The 23,991-nt window shown below is 47.5% G+C and overlaps 1 protein-coding gene across 3 annotated transcripts in view; it reads left to right on the top strand.

The window, feature by feature from the left end:
- The window catches only part of GABRA3 (gamma-aminobutyric acid type A receptor subunit alpha3), a 78,756-nt gene that overhangs the window by 20,661 nt on the left and 34,104 nt on the right, over nt 1–23,991 (top strand). For all 3 annotated transcript variants that reach the window (XM_029996743.1, XM_029996744.1, XM_029996742.1), the window contains exons 4-5: nt 19,276–19,343; nt 23,202–23,422. In XM_029996743.1, coding sequence (XP_029852603.1) covers nt 19,276–19,343; nt 23,202–23,422 — 289 coding nt within the window. The remainder of the gene's footprint in view (nt 1–19,275; nt 19,344–23,201; nt 23,423–23,991) is intronic.

The following is a 23,991-nucleotide window of genomic DNA, read 5'->3' as shown; positions in this document are numbered from 1 at the left end:
TTCTGTCTTAATGTTCCACCTCTCCCAACTTCTCATCTCTTCTCTCTGATCTGACTTCATGCCTTGTATTGATTACTCCAGGGAGGAATTTGATCCTTTCTTAGAAAAAATCCATGTCTTATCTAAGATTTTTGTCTTTGTCTGAGATTCCTTGATGAGTTTTAATTTGAAGCTGAGGCATTGCCTGAACAGCGTTTTCTCGTATTTACCTTTCTGGGCAACAGGGACCCTGCTCTGTCTCATCAAACTTCTGAAGTTAAGATCTATGAACAAATTAAAAAAAGGTTGTCTTCCCTTTGGGTGCAGCTCTCCAAAGGCAGCTTTGCCATGGATTTGCACAGCCCCGATGCTCTCCTCTCTCATGCAGAAATCCCAGTTGTGCTGCTGTTTAAACCCATGGTGTACAGGGAGAGGGAGCTCTGTGTGAAAAGGCATGCACACATCAGAAGGCAAGTGAGGAATACGGGCTTGACAGCTATGCCTAAGGGTGAAAGCCTTCTCTTAAATAACTTATGAATTTGCTTAGGGCAACAAGCCTGTATCAAAGCTTCAGGGATATCACAAACACTCCGTAGGGGTCAGAAACCCATTGTGAAAAGAGATTCATAGCTTTTTGTGTGAAACGGCACTTGGGCTTCAGGTCAGCACTGGGTCCTTTGGGGGCATCTCACAGCTGCCTGTGCCTCTGCAGCGCCATGGGAGGGAGTGGACCACTACGGCGGGTCCCTGCCCATCCACCCTCTCCATGGGGCAGTCGTGTAGCCAAAGTCAATGACCCGTGATGAGGCTGTCCTTGGGCAGCGCGTTCCTGGGCTCTCCAGAGGGGTCACAACCAAGTCCCCAGGCTGCCGAGGCTGTAGAGGGGAGGGTGTTTCTCATGCTACTTTGGATGCCTTTTTTTAGATGGTGCCTTCATTTGCTGCTTGTGGTTCCAATGAGGAGTCTGCCCCAAGCTGCTAACCCCTCCATATATCCGCACATGTAGGCAAGAAGTAAGATTTTTCCCAAAGGTTGAGAAATTTTTCTAGGAAAGTGAACCCATTTGGAGGAATTTTTACCCCAGTGATTTGTACTGGAGTAACAGCTCAGAGCTTCAATGCTACATCAGACACCTGCAGTAAACCGGTGTGAATGTTAGGCAGCTGATCCCTGCCTGAGGGGAAGCTGGTGGGTGCGTGTTGGAGACGGTATGTCGCAACTTGTTTATAATGACTTTGGAAGGGGGGAGCTGATGTTTAAGTGTGTTGAACATGTGTTAGATGGTTTTAAGAACATTAGTAGATGATGTTAGAGATGGCTATAAACTGCTTGCAAGGATGTCTTTATTGATCTGTTGGACTATGGCAGCTACTCATTTATTAGAATTTCCACTCGTTTAGTCCCATGTAAAGGATTTATAATGTGTCTTTGATATGGATTGTGAAATAAGATTTTTTTTATTAGGTATTATAAAGTTTAAAAACAACTTTAATTGGTTTATTCTGGGAAGCTGGTGGTGAAACAACTGGTCAAATATTGAGGAAAGAGCAGTTATTTTATTTGTTGAGCTAGAGGATAAAATGTTTGCAGCAGTTCGTGTGTGTATACAGAGGCACTGATTATGTCTGATGAGGCAAAGTCATTGATCGTGTTGGTGGTGAATTTCAGCCCAGTTCCATCTGGAAGAAGCAATCAAATCACATCTACCTGGGCCCCCTGAGGTGGGGGGATTAATGCTGCTGATTCAGACCTGTTAGCTTGTTAATGCCGTTTCATTTATTTAAAGGTTATTGTTTGATTAAATAAGAATATTGGAGTGTTCATGAGGCTCTGGAAGATTCATGGGGCTTTGGGGAGTGAGTTCCTGCAAGACTATGAGGCTAAACTGTGCAGGGTCCCTTAACCAAATACTGTTAAAAGTCAGAGTGAAATTCTCACCCTGTTGCAGTAAATGGCAGAACTCTCACTGAGTCTGGTGGGGCAGGAATTTCGTGTAATGATTTCTTTGTCTCTGTGTACTGCCCTGTAGCTTACTTTAAAAATCTGCCTCTGAAGGACATACAGCTAATGTTTATTAAAAAAAAAAAGTCTTTGTGGAGTACTGGCAATTGTAAGCATAGAGTATAGCCTAGAAAGAGTTTTTAATCTGCATTTTGCATTGTGAGAAAAGGACACCCCATTCACTTTACCTTCTGGAAGAACATAATTCAAACCAAAGTGATGAGAACAACAGGCATGGAAAAAGCTTTTTGTGTTGTTTTTTTTTTCCCCCCAAACCTACTGGAAAATCCTATTGATGACAAGTTCAGACTGAATCAGTGGATGAAATGATTCATGACTGGAGCAAAATAAATTGTGTCTGAAAATTCAAGACACTATTTCAACCTTGCAAATGTCATTTTAGATGCCTCTTTTTTGGAAGGATCAGTTCTAATACAAGAAGCTTTGTCAATGAAAGGATCTGATGACCATAAAAAAAAAAAAACCAACACACAAAAAACCACAGCAATTTGCAAAGGGGAAGGTTACAGAGGCTCTGCACAAGGCTTACTGCACCCATCTGAATTCTTGTCGAGGAAGTTGTTTGTATCCATACAGGCCAGATCAGATTTTTTGCAGTCCTGCATTCCTACTTACTCACCTGAAGACATGTCTTCTGGAGAGCTGTGAATGTCATTTTAGCCAGTTAAGGCCACTGTCCTGCAAAAAATGAAGGTGCAAACTCTTCTTTCCACAAGTTGTGTTTTCTGTAAAGGGTCTATGCACATGTGGGAATTGAATTACAGGCTTTTGTGCTTGAAAGATTCCCTTTGGAGAGATGCACCTGGTCTCGCCTGAGAATTGGAAAAAGCCTTTTCCTAGAAAAGGGCCCTGTCTGCTTGCATGAGGAAGGGTTAAAGAACAAAAGCATGAAATCTCCTTTCTTCTTTCCTGATCAATCTAGCCATCATTATGAGAGAAGCTTTCTGATAGCTTCTCTTTGTCATGTAATGTTAATACCATTAAGTCCACTTTGGCAAGGAAAGCGACGTATAATTAATTTGCAAATCAGGAAAGTGGATGTGATTTTTATACAAAAGAGAAGGTCTTTAACTGCAGAAGGCATTGTGTGGGCATGGCTGTGCTGCAGATGGGACCTCTCCTTTCCCGCAGGGCAGGGGTCCCTCCTCGAGTATTCCCCTCAGAGTGGTGATGTTGGGACCCTGAGGTCCCAGGCTGGGTTGGTTCCCCCATGTGCCCCACTCTGTGCACACACCTTCAGTGGGTCCTGGTTTGCTGGCAGCCAGAAAAGGGACTGAATCTAACAAATAACAGGGGAAGCAGGTGGAGCAAGGGTTTGCTTAGGAGTATGCAAGTGCCTCTGAATATCTGTGGAGTACGTTGGTTGAGCCAGGTGAACTGAATATCTTTAAGCCTCTGCCTCCGTCCACTTTCTTTTTTTTTTCAAGCCTTAGGTCTATTAGAATTATTGTTATTTTGATGCAGAATGCATTAAAAAGGGAAAAAGAAAAAAATCCAAACCCTATCCGGACTGATTTGTTCCCAGAAAGATGTTTAATTTTGTATGTATAATTGAAAGGGGCTAAATATAGCTGTATTAATATTTATGGGCCTTATGTTGGAGTCAATACAAGAGTTGCTGTTCAAGGCAATTAAGCTTTACCTTTTCACATCTAGGATTTCAGCGTTTGGAGATGACAGTAGTTGTGTGACCTGCATCCAAGAGAGAAAAAACTAAAAGCATGCCATTATGTGTTGAATATAATACCCTGTATTTAATGCTGTTTGCTGACAGGCAGTTTGTCTCCAGCAAGGGTGATCTCTCAGAAGCAGGACTGCTATCTTAATAGGGTGGACATCAGAGAAATCAGTAGGCTCAGAGGCTTGGAGGAGAACTCTCCCTGCAGCCAGTGCTGTGTTTTGGGAGGAACTGTGACTAGACTATCTCATGGGATCAGAAAGTGGGCATTGCCCACCTCTGCTGCATCGGTACCTGCTGGGGATGAAGGGAAAATGATTATGGTGGCAGTTCATGGACTCCATTTATCTTCATACTACCTCCACCCTGGAGCTGGGGCGTAGGAAACGCGACCCTCGGTAGCTCACGTGCGGAAGTGCCCAGGGCAGGGAGGGCTGCTCGCACCCTATTCCTGGGCTCAGGCTATCAGTGTGTGTCTGCGGGGCTAGTCACAACCTTCATGTCATTAAAGCACAGGGAAAGCAAATCCCGTCCAGAGATCTGAGCCGCTCTAGGGAGAGTGTGCACGGGGAATTAGGTCGAGGCTGTAATGATGAAAACAAGTCAGTTTGCGTTAATAACAAAGGCAAAATGATGATGCGCTTGATTTCTAAAGCTCTGCCTTTCAAGAGAAAGGGTATCACTAGGATAACACGACAAGAGTCCTGGCAGTGGTTGAATTGCCTTGCATTGCCGCTTTTTGGAAGCTGCAGCTCTTCACTGCTCCAGTTAACAAAGAAGCTGTTAGACGCTGTAAAATCTCTCACTGATAAGGACTGTCTGAATCCTGCCTTTCTACTAAATTTGATCAATGTGTCAGATTTTTCTTTTTTTCCATCTGGACTCTAATAACTGCCTTTGAGAAGGAGGACTGCAGTATGGAGCCTTGGTCACGGCTGCTCTGCAGCCTCCTTGGGGAATGAGGGGTTAACCTGCCCTCCCCGGGGCTGATGCTCACAGCCAGGGCTGCAGATGGATGTTGTCTCAGTGAGGGTGAGCTTGGCACTCATCCCTTGTCCTAAGACTCATGCGCCCCACAAATTTTGAAGCTTTGTGTGGGTGTGTTTCGGTTCTTTCACTGGTGCGTTGTATATTTTGGTAGCTGGAAGCCTTTTAACCCCCTTCAGTAAGCATCAGGGGAATGCATTTTCTGATGGCTTTCATTAGCTTTTGCTGTTGAAGCACAATAGCTGCTTAAACAGGGAGGGAAAAGCAGAAATCAAATGGCACACCCGCAGAGGTAGAAATGGTGGCCACGCTCTTAGTGGTTGGAAATGAGTTTTCAGCTCCAAATGGCCCTTCTGAATTCAGCCTTGGCTCTGGGGATTCGCACCAGGTGACGCTGACCCCAGCAGACCGGTATTTCCTATTATGGATGACAATATCCTTGCCAAAAGGTGTTGGCTTGATAGCAAAGGATTGTACCTTGGTGTGCCTGAGAGCGAGCCAGCACAGGGCTGAGTCCCACCTCATCTCTATTCCTGAACAAGGGCAAGAAAAGCTATATATTAAGGAACAAGGAAATTGCACCAGTTAAATTTAAAAAACTCATTTAGCTAAAGCAGCACAAGCCCCCATGAATATTTATCTGATGTTATGGAAGCATGTGGACTCCCACCTACTTTATTAAATTGATTTTCAATAAAAATGCCAGTGGAGGACGTTTGATTAATGGCTGGTGGGACAGTACAATTAATGTGAAGTCTGGAGTCAGCAAGAAGTGTCCCCTGAGCCCATGTGTCCCTGCTGGAGGCTGGGCTAAGAAAATGTTTCTAAACTTCTCTGAGGTACAACAGCAATGTTTATCTGTGCGGTTTCCACGATGGGGTGAACAGGAGCTGCTGTTTTGCTGCTGTTTGGCTGGTGCATGGTTTTGCTGAGGGCTGACGTCCTGACCTTGAAGCCGATGTGTGGCTTTTGCTCCCAGTGCTCTGCCTTTTCTTCTGCTTTTCACACCCCTCTGAGCAGGCTGCGCCTGAGAATTAAGCACAGCAACGAGCTTCAGCGATCATGTCAGGTTTGAGTGAGGCTCCCTGGGCCTTTGCATTTAAACATGCCTGGGATTAGCTCCATCAGCCTCCAGATCCGCTCAGCTCCTACCAATTTACCTGCTTGGATTTGTCTCCTGAAGGAAGGCAATTCAAAGCTGCAATGTTACAGCTCTATTAGAGAGCTGTAGCGTGGTTTCCCGCCGGGACCCCCGCCAAGGCTGGTGCCGCCTTTTTCTGATGAGCTGTCGGGAGCTCGGGTGGGAGATGCTGAGCGTGATGCAAGTGGGGGTCGCGGGCGCTGCGGTACCCAGGGAGCCTGGAGATCCCTGCGGGGTGAGGGGGGCCTCCCAGCCCCTGGAGGGCAGCGGGTCTGGGGGCTGCCTGCGCAGCCTGAAATAGGAACTTTCCCCGGGGGTCTTGTGAAAAATCTTTGGAAGCTGCTGCGGGTGGGATGTTGCATCTCACTTTCTCTGCAGGGGGTTTCTGAGCCAGAGGCGTGGGTTTTTCGGGTGTGATGGTGAGGCGAGGACTGCACGGGAGCAGAGGCGGGTGGCGTGCCTCGGTGCGGCAGGGAAGGCAGTGTGTTAGGCAGGGAGGTGGGTCCCTCTCAGCATCCCTCGGCTCCACACCCGTGGAGCCCAGAGAGGTGCTGCAAACGCTGTGAACCGCTGCACCGGGGGTGCCCGAGAGGCACCAGATAACCAAGACCTGGGGCACGAATCCTTCCCCCAGCCAGTGTGGGAGCCCCGTGCACAGGCTCCCGCACTGGGGAGCAGGATCAGTGCTCTGATGTGCTCACAGCTTCCCAGAGGGCACCTGGTGCCCAGCAGGCTACGGCCAGATGGCATAGGGAGAGCAGCCGGGGGCAGAGATGGTGCAGATGCTCCTCATGCTGCCCTCCGAGGCTGAGAGGCTCTTGTAGTGGTCTCTATTTTGCAGTACTTTGGGTTTTCCTCTGCATGCAAATGTATAATGAGGCCCGTGATGGCTCCGGGCAGTGCCCGTGCCAGCAGGCAGCGGACGGGTGCAGATACTTTCAGCGTGTGCTGAATTGTTTGGGCGCTCCCCTGCTGCACTTGCATTATCGGGGAGCTGGGCCAAGACCAGGCATGGGGGAGAGTGATGGGAACAGAAAGGAGTAAAAAAAAAAAAAAAAAAAGAAAGGGAGCAGGTGCTGGCTATTATGTATGAAGCAGAAAAAGAGGAGAGTTCTGGTTGAAAACAGAAGCTGAGAAAAGGCAGATTGGCAGCCAGCATATTTCTGGAGACAGCTTTCTCCTCTGTAGGCTGTGAGTCGCCTAAGAAATGTGTCAATAAAGCACACTCGCAGGCACTGTCTCTAATAAATATATATTTAAGAGAGACATTTCTTCAAAACTTCTGCTAGGAGATGTCTAATTCTGAAGGGATGGCATGAAAAATGACATCTCCAGTGGAAGCAGAGAGTTGCCATGGGAACTGGAACGCTCTGAATGCACATCGCTAAAACAAGAAAACATTCTCCCCAGCAAAGGAAATTAAAAATTACATCTGGAGGCATCTGCCCTCTGCTTGTCTCTGATGGGAGTATCGGAGTATTATGCAGCATATCGTAATTCGTGTAGTGGGTAGAACTGAAAATGCGATATTTGTTGCCGAATTTTTCTGAGTAACTGTGATAAAAAGCCTTCCTGTGTGCAGGACAGACAACGCTGGTGTCTGAACAGTGCTGGGGAGGGGAAGATTTAGAGCCATAAGGGAATTTCCTTTAAAAGGGTTTTGCTTACTTGGGGATAAAACAACATCCTGAGTGCACAAATAAGCCCATCTCACTGTGTGTGGATCACCCTGCTACTCCTGGGGTTTGCTGGCCCCATTTGCTGGCCAGGGACTTCCCTGGGAGGCACGGTGATGGAGGGGCACAGTGCATGTCTGGGGTTTTATCTTGCGCTTTGGAGACTCTCTATTTCTGCTTCCAAGTCTTGGACAGCAAACACAGGAGGAGTTATTTCTGCGTGGCAGAGGTGAACTCGCAGTCCGTGCTGTCTAATGCATTTCTTGGTGCGTTGGCAGCAGTGTGTGCAGAGGTAACACAGGGAGCTAGGTGAGCCCAGGCAGCGAGGAGAGCTTGCCGTACTGTACAACAGGACTCCAGCATCAGAGGAAATGCTAAATTGACCCGCGTAAGGCAATGTGAATTAAATAAGTTTATTTGTACGATGTATTGGCATTGCTGCAAACTAAATGAGCAGTGGCCACGCAGCCCAGAGACCCGTGCATGATGGTGGAGAGACAGCTCAGTGGAGACCTTGGCTCTGTGCACAGCTCAGTGGTCACACAGGCAAAGACCATGTTGGGGTGCATAAGGAAGGGAAAGCATTTGTGTTCATTGCCCTGGGGGTGGTGGTGAAGGATGCCAGAAGCGTCACCGGAGGCACACTGTTGGAGGCACACTGTCGCAGGAGATGATTAAGTTCTTCTGCTGAAGGAAATGCTAGCCAGGAGCTAACGGATAAGGGAACCAGAGTGCAAATGACTGTGTTGCTCCCTGCCATGGTTTTCTTATATCTTCATCTCACTACCTGGCGTTGGCCTCAGGGGACAGGCTTGAGAATTAAATGGACTCTTCCTCTCAGCTATACAGCAAGCCCCAGGAGCCACTTTCTTTTTCTTTTTTTTCTTTTTTGCACACTACAGTCCGTCATGCGGTCTGGCAATCCTCAGCCTGCAGAGCAACCTGGAACAAAATATAGCCAGAGGCATGGGAAGGCAGCACTGGGGCTAAAAGGCAGATGGGGAAACTTAGGCACAGCAGAACTGCATTGCATGCTCAGTGCCATAGTGCAGATTAGCACCAATGGTGGGGTTGGAGCTCAGAGCTGAGCCTGCAAACCTCACGCACTTGATTGAGACATCTTGTTTATTCTTTCCCCCTCTGCAATGACATAAAATTAATGCAATGCAGTGTGTTTCTCATTTGATTTTTCTTGCATTTCTCTGCTTGCTTTCTGGCTTTCCAATCTTTCCAGTTGTTTTCTATGTATCAATGATTACCAGGTTAGCAACAGCAGTTTTGTATTGCACCCTTGTGCTTATCTTTTTCCTGGGGATCTGCCTTGAGCTCTGATGAATTACAGAGCTCAGTAGTTGCTTTCCAAATGCTAAGGATTTTACTGGCACTGATCTGATGTTTTTGCAGCTCCTCTTCAAGCATGTGAGTGGCCTGTTGGGAGGTGATGATTTCTGTTAAAGAAAGACTTGCTGCGAATGAGTTAACAAAAGGTTCAGTGTTTTTAGGAAAGGGAGTAAGAGATAACCTGCTGGGGCCAGTCTGCAAGCTCCCTGATGGAGAAGCTTCAGAGGTGCACCATGTCCACACGGGTTCTGGATAAGCCTGGTCTAATGACTGACTCTCCCAGCCAAGTTATACATGTGTGAGGGGATACAGCAAAGGCAGCGGCTCAGTGGCTGCTTTGTTCTGGTGCCTTATCCCTCCCGTGTATGTGCAACTTCAGCCACAGTACTGGGGCACAGGACCTGCTGCAGTCTTTCCTTGAGGGTGCTGTTCACCAAAATTCCTTTATGTGGTCAACAAGAACATCATCACTGACCCCTAAAGAGGGAAATTAACTGAAGGTGAAGTCAGGAAAGCAGGCCCAAAATGAAACACAGGTGTTTTGCCGGTAACATGGAGAGGTTTGCCTAATGCTGAAGTACCAGTCTGGCATCTTTGCCCTCATCTCATTGCTCCCTCTGGTGTGTACAGCTATGTAGGCACCCTGCAGGACTGTGGTCAGCAAAATTCTCCTGGCTTTGGTTTCGTTAGGGCCACAGCCACGTGTTCCAGCTGGCAACACGGTGTTGTCTGAATGCTCTTCCCCTGTCCACTGGGACTGGCAGGGATTCCCTTCCCCGAGCACCTCTGGCTTAGCCATCAAGGACAGACTTTAATACTGAATATGTTAAATTATGCATGCTAATTTATATTCACACATTTTCTCATTGTATTTATAATATATAACAAACATGTTTATGTAGCATCTCTCTTCCGTTACCACAGGGTCTCAAAGCACTGTAGAACCTCTAAAAGCAAGCTCATACATACATATTCCTCCTCTGTCTTCATAGCATCTGAGGGTGTCCTAAGTCCTTAAAATAGTAACTACAGTAGCTTTGTTCATTCTGTCTTTTCTGTCTGTAGCAAAAATAGCGCCACTAATTTGTAGTCTCTGTTTGTAGTCTGTATGTGTGAGAATGAGGGATGTGTGTAAAGCCTCCATGACTGCACATCCTCTAGCAGTTGCTGCTTCTGACTTTCTCTTCTATCTGACTCTCTCTTCTATTCCAGCTGGGCTTGTGTTTATCAATAACTTGCACCACACCTCGATTCTAACCTCTGTATGTGTATTTTATGTCACTTAATGCAGTAATAAGAACATGTGCATGTGCATGCCTGCATGGGGCAATGAGGGAAAGCTAAGTTAAACTACATGAGCCAAATGCATAGTTCTGTTGAGTCTTGCGGTAGTTTTTTGCCTGGGCTCCTAATGGAGTAAGGCTTATCACATCTTTCCTTCTGCCTTTTGTCTTCTAAAAACTTTTGAGCCTGTTGGCTGATCTGAACAAAACCTGACAGGAAGGTAGATATCTCAGAGATTTTAAGTTCCTGCAAGATTTGTGGAATTATGCAGCTGAGTGGAAAAAGACCTGAAGTAGAGAGAGGTAACTGGATGGGATCAACTGGTGTTAGGCATCTGAAAAACAGGCAGGAAAAGCTGATCTGCAGGAAAGCAGGATTTGTTGGCTCCACTAATGGTACAGCAGCATCTCTCCTAGGCTGTTCTGCTGGATAGAGCTCTAACCTGCATCCCCCACTCGTGGTAAATGTGAGAAAATGCCTTTCTCCAGCGTGGGAGGGTGTGAAATCCCTATAGCATCTTCTACAGCAACACGTGGACTTACTCACTGCGCCAGGAATGCCTAGAGCCCCCTTATCCATTGCGTGTTGAGATAAAGAGGCAGTGTAGCATGCTCTGTGCAGGGAGTTCAGACCAGAAGACTGGGCTACCCTGTGCCATTATTCACATGGAAGTGCTAGGGAGGGAGTGCAGTTTCTCACCCAGAAGGGACAAGCAGATGCCCTGTGTGCCACTCAGCGCTGTGCTGGGACACTGGCTCCCTGCTCACTTGGAAGCAAGGAGGAATAAGATGTGCCTGACTCCTCTGCTTTCAGCAGTAGTTATGCCTTGCTCCAAACTCCATGGCCAATGTGTTACATAGGCATGGAGAGAGCTGAGACCTGGGTCAGAGCCACAAGCATGTGTATAGCGCATTTGGAGACTGCTTAGGGATTTCTCTTCCAAGAACTGAGCTGATCTTCCCTACATAACCCAAGGAGTTTTTGCCCTGGGTGGCTTGTGCCCCAGGGATCACCTAGGAATTAGACATCCATCTAGGCATTACAGTGTGCCATAAATCCTAGACAAGCCATGCTCAAGTGGTAACTGGGTCACTTCATGGTCCTGCATCTGGTTCCTGCAGAGGACACTGGATGCAGCCATGTTACAAAGCTGCGTATTGCGGCATGCTGTGTGAGACAGGGAATAAATCTCTTCATTGCATCAGCTCTCCCCTGGCCCTGCTAAGAAAGAGAGCCAGGGCAGCAGGCCATCTCTTCGAGGGATTTGACAGGCATCATCTCACTTCATCTGGGCTGAAAAATTAAGTACATGTAATTGTAGACCATGCTGATGTTTCTCATCATGTGTGAGTGGTTTCGTTGTCGGCTGTCTCTTGAGACAGCCCCTGAAATTCTTTTGAACTTCTTGCTATCCCTATGCTGAAATATCCAAGTTGGGGGGAGAAAGGAGAAAGAGCGCAGCTGGAAGTGATACCACACGCGTATCTGTGTTTACAGATTTGATGACTTCTCTCTAGTCTGGCTGGAGGACATGCAATTGTAGACACTGATGTGCCATCACACCAGAGAGAAAGTAGTGATTAATCACCGTGGCTCACAGAGCAGCAACTTGGGAACTGTCTGTACAGCAAATGCTGGCAGTCCCAGGGGATTCAAGCAGCAGTGGTGGGTGATAAGCCAACCCCTGTGAAAAGATGCCTTGGCACCCCAGCATGGGAGGGACAGGCTTGATGCTTTCATGGAGAGCAGCAGATAGCCTTGTTTCCTGTGTAAATGTGATGCCTTTTTGATCATAACTCTGCAGAATTCACTGGGAGTGTAACTGAGGGGGTCAGATCTGTTACACAGACTCAGTTATTTCAGCTTTACAAGTGAGACAAGGTGACCACTTCTGGAAGCAAGCAAATAGCTGAGCAAAACTGCATTAGACAAATAGTTCAGGACACATAGGCACAGCTAGATACAGATCTGATCCAAAGGTCTCGTTGGCAATCCCCTGCAGGCTTTTACTCACCCCTCCTTTTGTTGAGATAAGACATTTGTTTCAGACATTTATATTGTTTCTTTCCTTACTGTGTGGTTTATTTTGCAGAGTACAAATTTCCCAGTGCTCAGTACTTGGCTGACCCCACTTTGCAGTGGATGAGCATCCCGTCATCTTTAACCATGTTGTCCCAGGTGGGAGCATGAGGCTAAGGCCAGCCTTCATCCACGGGACCCTGGTCGTCATCTTCATCTCTTCACTCACTAGAGAGAGGCAGATGCCATCAGAGGCAGTCAGGTCTGGGTGGGCTGGCCAATGTCTGGGATTACCCTCCCACCATAGACAAAATGGGGCCAAGGGGGTCTCTGTTGTGTCTTGATGATTCTGCCCAAGTGAGTTTTTCTGGAGATGTGTTGGTGGTTTAGGTAGTTCAGGGAATTAAACCTGATGCTGCTCTTAGCTCTGTCCGGCCTGCGCAGGACTGGGCCAGCTGCCAGCCCTCCTGGTGACACTCTTGGCCATTTCGCATTGACTTCTGTAGGCTGTGTGGTGTGCTACCAAAAGTCTTTGCTTCTTAGTGATTTCATCTGTTTCAATTCTATGTAATTCTATATACAGAGGTGGCTACAATTTATTCCTATGTAAGGAAGGCTGCTGACAGGACCGAGTCACCCTATGTATGTTCTGGGTTATTCTTCTTTGAAGAACACGTGCATGCTGCTATCCACTTTTGGGAAAGATGCTCAGGCTGAACTTGTCAAACCTGGGTAAATGTCTGTGATATGAGACTTGGCTTTTGCTTGTGAACAAGTAACTTCGTATTCAAGGATGCTGAAGCACTAAAACAGCCAAGCAACATCTGAAAATATGTATTTTTACTTTGGGACTGGGAGTTTGAAGAGGTTGACTGTGACCTCCCTATGTGTTTTCTGAGATCCCCAAGTCAAAATGAATTGAGGAGAGAGAAGGAGCGGTGCTGAGAGCCGCCCAGATCTCTCTGCGCTCCAGCTCTGCTCTCCCTTTTGGAGATGCTGGAGGAAATGCCAGTACCTTCTCCATTTTTTGCCATCTCTGTTCCCCAGCCTTCCCTTCCTGACCCATGCATAGCCTCTGCTCCCAGGATACTTGGTGTGAAAGCATCCCAGGTGCAGTAGGGATGTTTGTGGTCCTGACATTAGCAATAGCTCATGCTGCTTTGTGGCCTTTGGGTGGCAGGAGCTCCGTCAGTCTATGTCCTTGGAGTCAGCTTTATCTCCTGGCTGGGCTGGACAAGCCTAGGAGGCATTAACAGCACTGCAGTGATGTTCACTGAAATGTTTCCTTCTGTGCTGCTATTCCTGAGCTCCCTAGCAAAAAAATGCAAGAAAAGCATCTCTAATGTCTGTGGGAGAGTCTTGCTGGCCCTGCAGCAGGAGAGCAGCACTGAAGGCTACCTCAGGGGTTTCTTGTGTGTGGTTGGTGATGCAGAAGATGTCATGTCTCCATTCCTGCAGCTCTTGCAAGGGAGGCTGTGGTAAGAGGCAAGATTGCCCTCTCCCCTGTGCTCTCCCAGTACTGGCACAGCAGTCCCAAGGGCAAAGACACAGAGAGAGTACCCTGTGCCACACCACCCAGAGATGTGCCCTTCCTTCTTCAATGCCTCTCTTCTTACTGAAAGGAGACACAACTCAGCTCCTACTTCCCAAACAAGGCAGCACCACAGGTTAAAAGGCCATCTGAAAAGCCAAGGTAGGAACTGGCAAAGGCAGCAGTCCTGTTGTGATGGGACTGATGCTGTCAGTGAGAGAAGGCACCCAAGGATGGAGTTCTGGCTGGGGGCTGCAGCGTGCTGGCTCCGAAGGCAAGGGCTGCCCTGGGTTGTGGTGTGGCTTGTCTCCAGGGGGTTCATGGGGCTTGTAGCAAAGGTCATGGAAGCCTCTTTTTTTCCAGAGGCTAAAATTGGAAGGAAAATTAAATCCCCCCACTGAGAGGCTGAGAAAACAAAGAATGAAACAGCCAAAAAGCTTCTGTGTGCAGCTGCAAAAATTACCTTCTGCTGCCTATTAATTAGCATGGCAAGGATTTGGGAGAAGGCATGAGGTGGAAGTCGGTAGTACAAACCAACTTCTTGTGTTTCCCTTCCTGGGGGTGCTGGGTTAGCTGTAAAGCACCATCCTGTCCAGTGTGCTTACTTTGGGTTACATAACATGGGAAAGAGCTACGCGGCGTCCCCTCTCTCTTCGTGGTGACACTGTCCTCACCTCAGGCTGGTGGAAGTCCTTCCCAAAGGATTTTGTGTATTTGAGTGGACACTGGACAGGCCTTGGAAGAGGATCACTGAATAAGGGGACCTCATCAAGCTGAGAAACTCTTGAGCTGAGGCTAAATGCAGTCTGGGAGGGTGTTAAGGGGCATTATCAGCTTGTTACTGCACTTTCTAGGTTGTGACCATGGTTGGAGAAGGGATATTGGGCTGGCTGGATTCCAGAGCAGTTCATAGGGAGCCCAGTGCAGAAGCATCTACCTCCAGGAGCTGGGCTGGAGCAGTCTGACGGTTTGTACCCCTGGGTGCAGAAGAGCTTGAATAGCACTGTCCTGCTTTCTAGTCTCAGCCATGCCATTACACACAGAAACACCAGTACAGACAGGCTTCTCACCTCCGAGCTCCCTTAGGTCCCAGCACTGCCACGTGGAGCACAGCCTCGAGGAGGTCCCAATTCCCTCGCTCATCCAGCTTATCTCTGAGATAAGGCTGTGCAGGCTCCCTGACGTCAGCACAGCAGCCAGGAATCCCCTGCACGAAGCCGCAGTGGCTTCGCCCCTGTTTTAATAGTGCACATCATTTGGGAGCCTCCAGTGCTTGGATGCAGGCACATCATTTCTGCTAGCTTGCGGCATAGCCTCTGGGAACCCCCGCCTGGGAAACGTGACCGTGTTCAGCACATCCGCAAACCTCAAGAGCTGAAACACAACCGTCCGAGTCAATTATTTTACGGCTGAGATTCTTAAATAAACAGCACTTGATGAGTGCAGCGGGATGTTTAATAAGAGCCTCCTCAGCACCCTGTGCCCCCCGCCTCCTATAATCACTTGTAGAGGCAGCCCTACAATCTACAGCCAGCGAGGGGAGAGGCAGCGAGGCAGCATAATTTGTATTCCAGCTCTGCTACTGCTCCTAGTGCTTCCAAGAAGCAAGTAAAAATAGCACTCCGTCATTTTGTAAATAATAGCTATCTCCTCACAGGCCCAGGGAGTCACGAGCACTTAAAAGGGAGATTGCGGGAAGGGAGGGAAGGCTACCTTGAGCCAGGGCCAGGAAGATGGGACATGGGGACTCGGAGGAGGGGACAGGGGACGATGGGTGAAATGGAAACCCTGAAGCACATTAGCAGCAGCTGCTGCTGCTTTACACCTTCTGCACGCACAAGGGAAGCAACCGACCCTGCTGGTGTGGGGCTCAGGGCGGCAGGATCCGACCCTCCACGCAGAGCTAATAGGGATGTTTATTGCCTGCACAAGCAGCTAGATCTGGCGCAGCAAATTCTTGGAGAAGGAGCGGGGTAGCTTTTAAAGAGCAGGCAGGTGTAGGGAGTGCCATGGTAACACTGTGGGAAGGGATGTTATAGCTTTTGTTTTACATTTGCATTGCAGATCTGCCCAGCTGTGGGGGATTTCTGCAGGCGGGAGCAAGGCAGCATTGGCTGGCAGGCAGGGACGGGGCTTTGTACCATGTGGGAGAAGGGGCAGCTCTGATCGGCCTGCAGCACCTTGTTCCTGCTCACACGCTTGCTCCAGATGGTTTTAGAAACACAGTTGTGCTGAAGCTTAGGAATAAGCTGAGCCTATAAATGGGAAAAACCCCCAGACAAGGGAATCGGCCTCAAACAAATGGCTTGGCAACATGACGTGCCACTTGGGTCTCTAAATTCTGCCCATGTTCAAACGTTGAACCTGAAAATCTCTTGCTCTTCTAATTTCATGACTGCTTCAGGGTCTTTTTTTGCTTTCCCGGTCCCCAGGTGGCAGCAGCTTGGGGCATGGTGAGGCTCAGCAGCGTGGCTGGAGGGTGCCTGTGCAGCCTGCCAAGAGCAATACCGAGCCCTCCGCTGGGCAGTGGTGCACCAGCCCACACCGTTCCCTAGGGCTCTGGGCTCTGGTCCTTGCTCCGCTCTGGCTTCCTACCTGAACCAAGTCTCTCTTTTTTTTTTCCCCAATTATAAAAGAGGACTGGCAGCATCCACCTGCCACCCCAGCAGGCTTGAAGGCTCAACTCACTTGTACATGTAAAAAAAACTTTGAGTCACAGGGAAGGATGATGCTAGAAAAGGAAAAATGCCATGTAATGTTCTGCAACAGGTCTAGGGAAAGTGCCTAACCCTCTGCAGTACAGTCCTTAATTATTAAATCTTTGGTGAGAACTGGGCAAGACAGCCAAGCTGCAGCATGAGCATGTCTGTGGATTGAGAAGGAGATAAGGATTTCCCTGCCATGTCTCTGAGCGGAGGCAGGAGATGCTCCCCTCTCAGCTTTCTCTTGCTGCAAAAGTAGATGCAGTTTCTTCTTGTTCAGGCTCAGGGTGGGTAGGTGTGAGGGTAAGGAGAGGGGAGGCTGGCTGAGTAGCTCCTGGTTTCTCTGGAGGAGAAGGTGTCACCATCACAGAGCTGATGAGCTCCAGCAGAGCTGCAAGCTGTGCAGATGCTCTTGGGCTGTAGGATCATGAAGGAAGCGAATCTCTGAGGCTGGAGCTCACTCTGTTCCGCTGGTGTATTACTTATCTCTGGATTGCCCAGCTCCGCTGAAATCCCTGCTTGCGTAGCAATGATTTAAGTTCAGAAATCCCTCCGGATCCCAGCCAAATCCTGCCCTTAGGAGCACACATTAAGAGGGAAAGTTCAGTCTGGCTTTTGTCAGGAAAGGTGCAGGGAGCCCATTTTATTAAGTGCTGGCGGACATCAATAAGCCAGTGACCGAGCCAGGCCCCCCAACTTGTCCCTGCACTGGGCGCTGCCTTGCAGGCACAAAGGGGTCCCACCGAGTTCAGCAGGTTTGCATGGCCTGGCCCGGGGGGTACATCTGCGGTCTGGAAATGGGGGATCCTCTTCAGACCCACGCTGTAATTAATTATTAATATTAATACATTAATGGTATTTGTTAATGCCATTATCTTTGATTGGATTTGTCAGTAGATTGAAGGGGTGGGAAGCTCTGGAGCTCTGTGACAGTCAGGTTACAGCACGTTAAGGACATAAAGGCTCACATAAAGATAGCAGGATCATATCAAAAGGTGTCCAAAACTAGTTCTGCCTTTTTAGCTCCTCATCACTTCCTGAATCTCTTCCCTTGTACTTGGACCCCAAGGATCACATTGTAAAGCATGGGTGCTTTCTTGGACCCCTGTCCCTCTGCCCCCTCAGGTGCAGGGGGCAATTTATTCTGCACCTCACAAGGACTGGCTTCAGTGGCCATGGGCAGCCATGGATCCTGATTTGATAATCACGGCTGTAAATTATTATCTTGGGCACACTGAATGCCAAGAAGGGAGGAGGGGAGGGAAGAGAGAGTTTGTGTTTTCTCTAAAACATAATTAGCTTTCTCTCGCTGCATGTGTTAGCAGAAAGAGCCTCGCTTCACTAAATGTTCTTCTCTGCTGTGTATCTCATTTGAGGACTTGTTTGGAGGAAGACAGAGAGAATACCCTGAGTGTTTAAGTCTTACAGAAGTAACTCATTTTGTTCAGGATGATGTCTTGTTGGCTTCTGGGTGTTTCAGAAAGTGTACCGCATACATATTTCTCTTTAACCTTCTTTTTATCACATCAAGACAAGATCAAGGGTTACTTATATAGCACAATAATATCAGCCACAGGCTGTGTCAGAAGCTTTCCAGCCATAATAACGAAAGACATGTATACGTATATTTTAGCCATTAAGGAGAAAACCCTGCCAGAATGCATTATCTTATTTTTGGATACAAAACTTTGAATCACAAAACTAAGCTTCATAGTACTGCAAAATAACTGTCAGGGGACAGAAGGATTTCCATAACTGAATTGAGCAATGGGCCATCCAGGCTACTTGCAAAGCTGCTGCAGTGGCCAAAATGAGGCACTATGCATAAAATATGAACTCTTCTTTGGGGCTCCAAATTGGTTCTTTCATTGGGAAAGCAGCCTCTGAGCCAGCTAATGCCATACAAAAAGAGCACAATGGCATGTTCTATCCCTGAAGTGGTGAGGATTTATGGTAACATAGTGCTAAACTCAAGGCACCTCACCCATCATTTTTTCAGTACAACCCAGTGGGCAGAGCGTAGGACCATGAATCTGGCAAATCACTATGCCTTGATTTCCCTGCAAAATGGGACAGCAGCAGAGATTTCAATTAGGAAACATGCCGAAATCGTAATTAAGTCAAGAATGAGAGCTGTATGTGCTGTTTGGCACATGTGCTTGTGGCTGTGTTCTGCAAAGCACTTCAGTTTATCTTTACCTGAAGGCATGTGATTAAGATTGCCCCTGGGTTTTAGCACTCGGGACAGGAACTGGGCTCTGTGGTTCTGCTGGGGCAGTGAGGCTGCTGTTCAGCATCCACGAGGGTGTCGCAGCCTGGGATGCAGGGGAGCGTGTGATGCAGGCGAGCAGCAGCTTTGCAAGAGCAGCCTCTCACCAGGAGCGAGGCACTTAGGAGAACAGCAAACACAATGGCAGTAAAAGGCAATTGGAATATTGATTCTTTTTACATACAGATAAGCCTGAAGCTGTAACAAACCCAGGGTTTCCTAAAACTGGTGGAACATTGCTAGGCTGTTTATCAGGCTGGGAGACACAAAGGGATTTCAGATTAAAAGGAGTTTCAAAGCATCAGGGCTTACCTCTGTACTGAAAACGTGTGGATCTGTACCACATTATGTATCGTGTAGCTGCATACATTTCGTAAATACACATTGTCTGGCTGTGTGGGACATATTCATCCTTGGTGTAAGTGTGGAAAGTAGCAGAATTACATCAGAGATTAATTTGACCAATTACGAGTGATAAAATCGGCCATTGTTCAGGGCACAGCAGAGAGCATGATGCCGGCTTGCTGAGGGCTCGCCAGGGAGGCGCCTGGCAGGAAAAACCACCACATAACAAACCCCAAACCCTTCCCTATACAAGCAAATTCAGTTCTCTAACTGCTTTTTTTCCCCTTTTTTTTTGTCCCAGACAGCGTAACTGAAGTCAAGACCGACATTTACGTGACAAGTTTTGGCCCTGTCTCCGACACAGATATGGTAGGTGCCACTGGCTCATCGCCTCCTGGGGAGGGATGGCTTCTCCTACAGCCGCAGCGGACACGTCCCACCCTTGTCCCTCGACAGTCTGGGCAAAAGCAGGATTCTCCTAAATGACAAGAACATGAGCAAGCATCCCAGCTGACTGCCCGGGCACGAGTGGGCCTCATCATCTTCTTGCAAGCCAGGGGGAGCTTGGTGTGGGTGGTAGACAGGGATTGTTTCTCAGGTGGGTTCGGGCTTTTAGAAACCAATTGATAATGCAACCTTGAAGGGTTGACGCCTTTGCACCACTCAAGCACACTGCAGGCTTTAGGGTCTTTTTCCTTCTTGCAAGTGCAACCTAATGAAATGGGGAGGTCTGCCCATGGGACCAAGACCTGTACATGCTCCACCCATTACATGCCTTGACAAACACCTTCACTGTAGCCAGCTTTCCTTGTCCTGACTGTGCGTGGAGGAAGGAGGGTGCTTCCTGGGAAGAGGGGAGGATGCCAGAATCTGGCCTGTTTTGGTGGCAGTGCCAGAAGAGGATGGTTCACCATCAAACTGTCCTTAGTGCTTGAACCAGAAGGGAGGCAAAAGAGAAAAAAGAAAAAGAGTGAGCTGATTGCAATATTTTGTCATGTTCAGGGAAAATTATTAATGAAAAGGCCTGAGGTCTGAGTTTAGGCTTGTATTCCCACAACAGTTTGTCTTCTAATTAAAACAGGACTGTGGAGCATAATTAATAGTGAGCTTTCTCAACAGCATTTCTTGCAGCTCATATTCCACATGCATCCAGGCGCACAGAGAAGAGTTGGCTGTTCATGGTTGCTCAAAATTTTGAGGATGCCACGTGAGGACAGTCACGCATTCAGGACTGAGACCTTCCTGCACGTCCAGTCCCAGAGGTGACCTGGTGCTGGCACAGCCCAGGCCAGCAGTGGGCAGTCCTGGCCTTGGAGGGAGCCCACTTTGGGAGAGGGAGCAGGCATTGCTCTCATCAGCTAGGTTAGGCAGGAGTAATGTCCTGCGGCTGTCGTGGCCCCTCTGGAGCTGGGAGGGTTTCATTTTCTGTGTTGACATGGCCATGAAGATCTCTTCAGCTGCCCCGCTGACAGCCCCATGCTAGCAAGTGGAGGAGTTGGGGGAGAATAAAATCTGTGTTTCATTGAGGTGCTAGCCCCATCACGCAACCCCATCCTGCTTTGGAAAGACCATTCCCTTCCAGGGTTAGAAGTTAACCTGATGTCAGCATGGCCAAGAGTATTAATCGCATCTGAATTCTCTCTCTATCTCACTTGCTTTCCTACAGCAGCGGAGACCCATAATATATTCAGCAATCTTAGCCCTTGGGGAGTATCTGATAATTACTTCCAAGGTGGAGCATATTTGATTAAGGGAGTGTGTATAATGAACTGTGAAGAAGAAATATGAAGTATTGAAGAGGAAGGTATTCTCTGCAATGTGATTTGACAAAATGAATTTAAAATTAGGAAGACAGTTAAAGAATAATAAATTATTTCCCCTTTGCGTGCTTTAGTTCCATGTGTTTTACAAATGCATACCAAATGTGTTTTAATGTGCCATTCTGGTACTAAATGCACTCAGAAACATGAGAGAGAGAAACCCCATCTCCTTGGGAAGCGTGGGGAGAGCCTGCTCTTCTGTGGTGGTTCCTTTCATCTCAGGAGTGGGGAAGTCCCTCCTTCCCCGCTTGCATCTGCCTGGTGATCTCGCTCCCGTCCCTCCCACAGCCATTACTCATTGCAATGGAAAGCCGCTCCTGTGCATCTTGATGCAGACAGAGGCTGTAATTATGATGATGGAGGAGAGGCAGGTAAAGCTGCTGTGGAGAGCGGAGGAGAGCAGCTGGTTACAAAGCGTGGAGGAGGACATGTAGACCTTTTCTCTGAGATGCTCCAAGGGACTTCTAATCTCTCTTTCAGTGTGGTTTGGAAAGTAGAGCCTGATAGGACCTGACATATGCCTGAATCTTCAGTAGTGAGCTCTTGCAGCTTTGCCTCAGTCCCCAGGAAATTGAAGGGGGGGAAAAAAAAAAGTTTAAGGGAGTTTTATGCTTTGGTGGATAGACTATGGAGACAGACTCAGTCTTGATGTTTTCAGCCACTTCTATAAGGTGGAGAAGAGCATAATGTAGAACTAAGTGTCCTGATTGAAAGAGGCGACTTGGGAATGATGCTCTCACGGAAAGAAGTATAGAAAAGAGAGGAAGACTCTGAACATGATTTCTCTTTTCTTTGGGAATGATTCCTTAGCATAAAAGAAGAGAAACAGGGCGTGGGAAGTTGTTATAAAAGTATTGCTTCTTTGTTTTTTTAGTAGAAACAGGGAGTTCTGAATAAGATAGCTCTTCTCCTGATAAGGACTTTTCCCAAACCTACCTCCTGGGACTGCACACAGGCTCATTCCTTTTTTTTTTTCCCTTTACTGAGCTTAAAACCACAAAGTGAAGATAGCTTCCATGAAGGGGCAGAATATCTTGTACAGGGCAGAGCCTGTGGGAATGTAGGATCTTCTCTTTCATTCCCCCAGCCAGGCTCCAGAAACTTCACATTTAAGCTGGAGTGGCTCTGTGGCCAGGGAGCAGGGATGAATTTCTTTACCAAGATGCTTTCATTCAGCTGCCATCTGCTGCAAGACCTGTAGGAATTTCTACAACCTATAGGAAACTGATGCGCAGCAGCTTTTAAATGCTTCTGAGAAGAGCTGCAGGAAAGAAATCACTCACAATGATAAGTTTAGTTGGTCCTGCAGCCTCCAGGAACCCGTAAATAAAGACTATGAGTCTGCAATGGCAGGGGGAGAACAGCTGGGACAGTCAGATTTTCCAAAGCCCCTGCCTCTCTCTGAAAGCCTTGTGAGCTAATGAGATCCTTCCTTAGCAAGAGGAGGTGTGTCTCATAGAGGTGAGCAGTGGTGCAGCTCATGCTGAGGGGCTGAAGAATTTCCCACAAGTGACATGGACCCTCAGAGGATATGGGTTGGCTCAGGTCACAGGGAACAGCAGTCCCTTATGCCAGGCACCGGGCAAGTTGATTTAATTTTGCCTTGGGGTGGCCATGGAGCTGTAGTGCCTTTGCTGCTTGGTCAAGTGGTTTCCAAGGCTGCACGCACCGAGCAAGGAGCTGGCCCTGGCTGCAGGGTTTCAGAGACGTGACTTCTAATTGCCCCAACTGGAATTTGGCCTAGGAAATGGGTTTCTACACTAGTGGAAAGAAAAAAAAAAGGAGAAAAAAAAGAAAAAAAGGGAAAAAATAGGAAAAAGAAGAAAAAAGAAAAGAAAGTCACAGGATCTTGTAATGCAAGTTTGTGAGGTCCTTGATTCAATGCTTTTCCAGAGGTGGCCTAGGGAACAAAATAACATTAAGACAATGTCGTGAAACTTTATTTCTTTATTTTTTTTATGAGCAGGGGTGTAATTACCAGTATCCTGGCCAAATTCCATCTCCAGTAACTTTTATTTTTGCCTTTTTAAATTCCCGTGTAGCTGCGCATAATGGTTTCCTGCCCTGAAACATCTGGATAAAGGTGGTGGTGTAGCAGGACTATCCCAGAACTGGCCACTGTAGGCTGTATTGCAGCTTGTGTGCAGTGGTCAGACAGATTGAAATACAAATTTTGGCGTCATATGTAAGTCATTATAAAAAATGTGGTAAATGCCCTCTATCCTCCACAGATTTCTCCACTGCTGTTAATCCCCACTTCTTGTTGCATCACGCTTCATGTCAACCAAGGTGTGCCAAAACACAGTATGCTCAATGACAGAAGATACTTACCGTTTCTTGAAGTGGCTTGTTTGCAATGAAGAGCTGAGTAAAACAAGACTTATTTTTCTCTTCTTTCTCCACAAAGGAATACACTATTGATGTCTTTTTCCGGCAATCCTGGAGAGATGAAAGGCTGAAATTTGACGGTCCCATGAAAATACTTCCCCTGAACAACCTGCTGGCCAGTAAGATCTGGACTCCTGATACCTTCTTCCACAACGGGAAGAAATCTGTTGCCCATAACATGACAACACCCAACAAGCTGCTGCGCCTGGTGGACAATGGCACCCTCCTGTACACCATGAGGTAAGTTTGGGTCTCCTGGGCCAGGGTCTTCCAGGTCCCTATACACAGGCAGGCAAGGATGGGACCTCAAGGTATGTTACAGCAGGGTTTGTGTAGACTTCCACTGACTGTTAGCACATTTGAGTCTTATCCTGCTGCTTTCCCTGCTATCCTTGTTTCCTACCTAGGCAGCATCACTGATCCTCAACTTAAGCACATTTTTACAGGTAGCTTTTTTCTCATCATTCATGTTGATTTTTTTCTTTTACGTGATGAGGTAGAAGTGTTGGGATCTATAGTTTGTGGAGTTGGTGTGCCACCCGACTTATTTTTGTTCCTGATCTCTGATGGGATATGAAGTCAGGTTTCCAGTATTGGTAGGGGAATACTGGGATAGGAGAATTTGTTATTCTCCAGCAGCTTGAGAACAGATCTAAATTTGTTCAGCATGTTACACCGGAGCTGTTTGAAACTTCTAATGAGCCCAAGCTTGCTTGTGAGAACAATGGGGTTTCTTTTCCTACTTCATGGAATCAAAAATCCAAATCTGTGTAATCATTAGGAAAAAAAATCACCAGCTTATTAAAAAC

Source organism: Aquila chrysaetos, chromosome 21, assembly GCF_900496995.4.
Source record: "Aquila chrysaetos chrysaetos chromosome 21, bAquChr1.4, whole genome shotgun sequence".
NCBI lineage: Eukaryota > Metazoa > Chordata > Aves > Accipitriformes > Accipitridae > Aquila > Aquila chrysaetos.
Note: the sequence above shows the minus strand (reverse complement) of the source record. Positions and strands in the feature narration are given on the sequence as shown.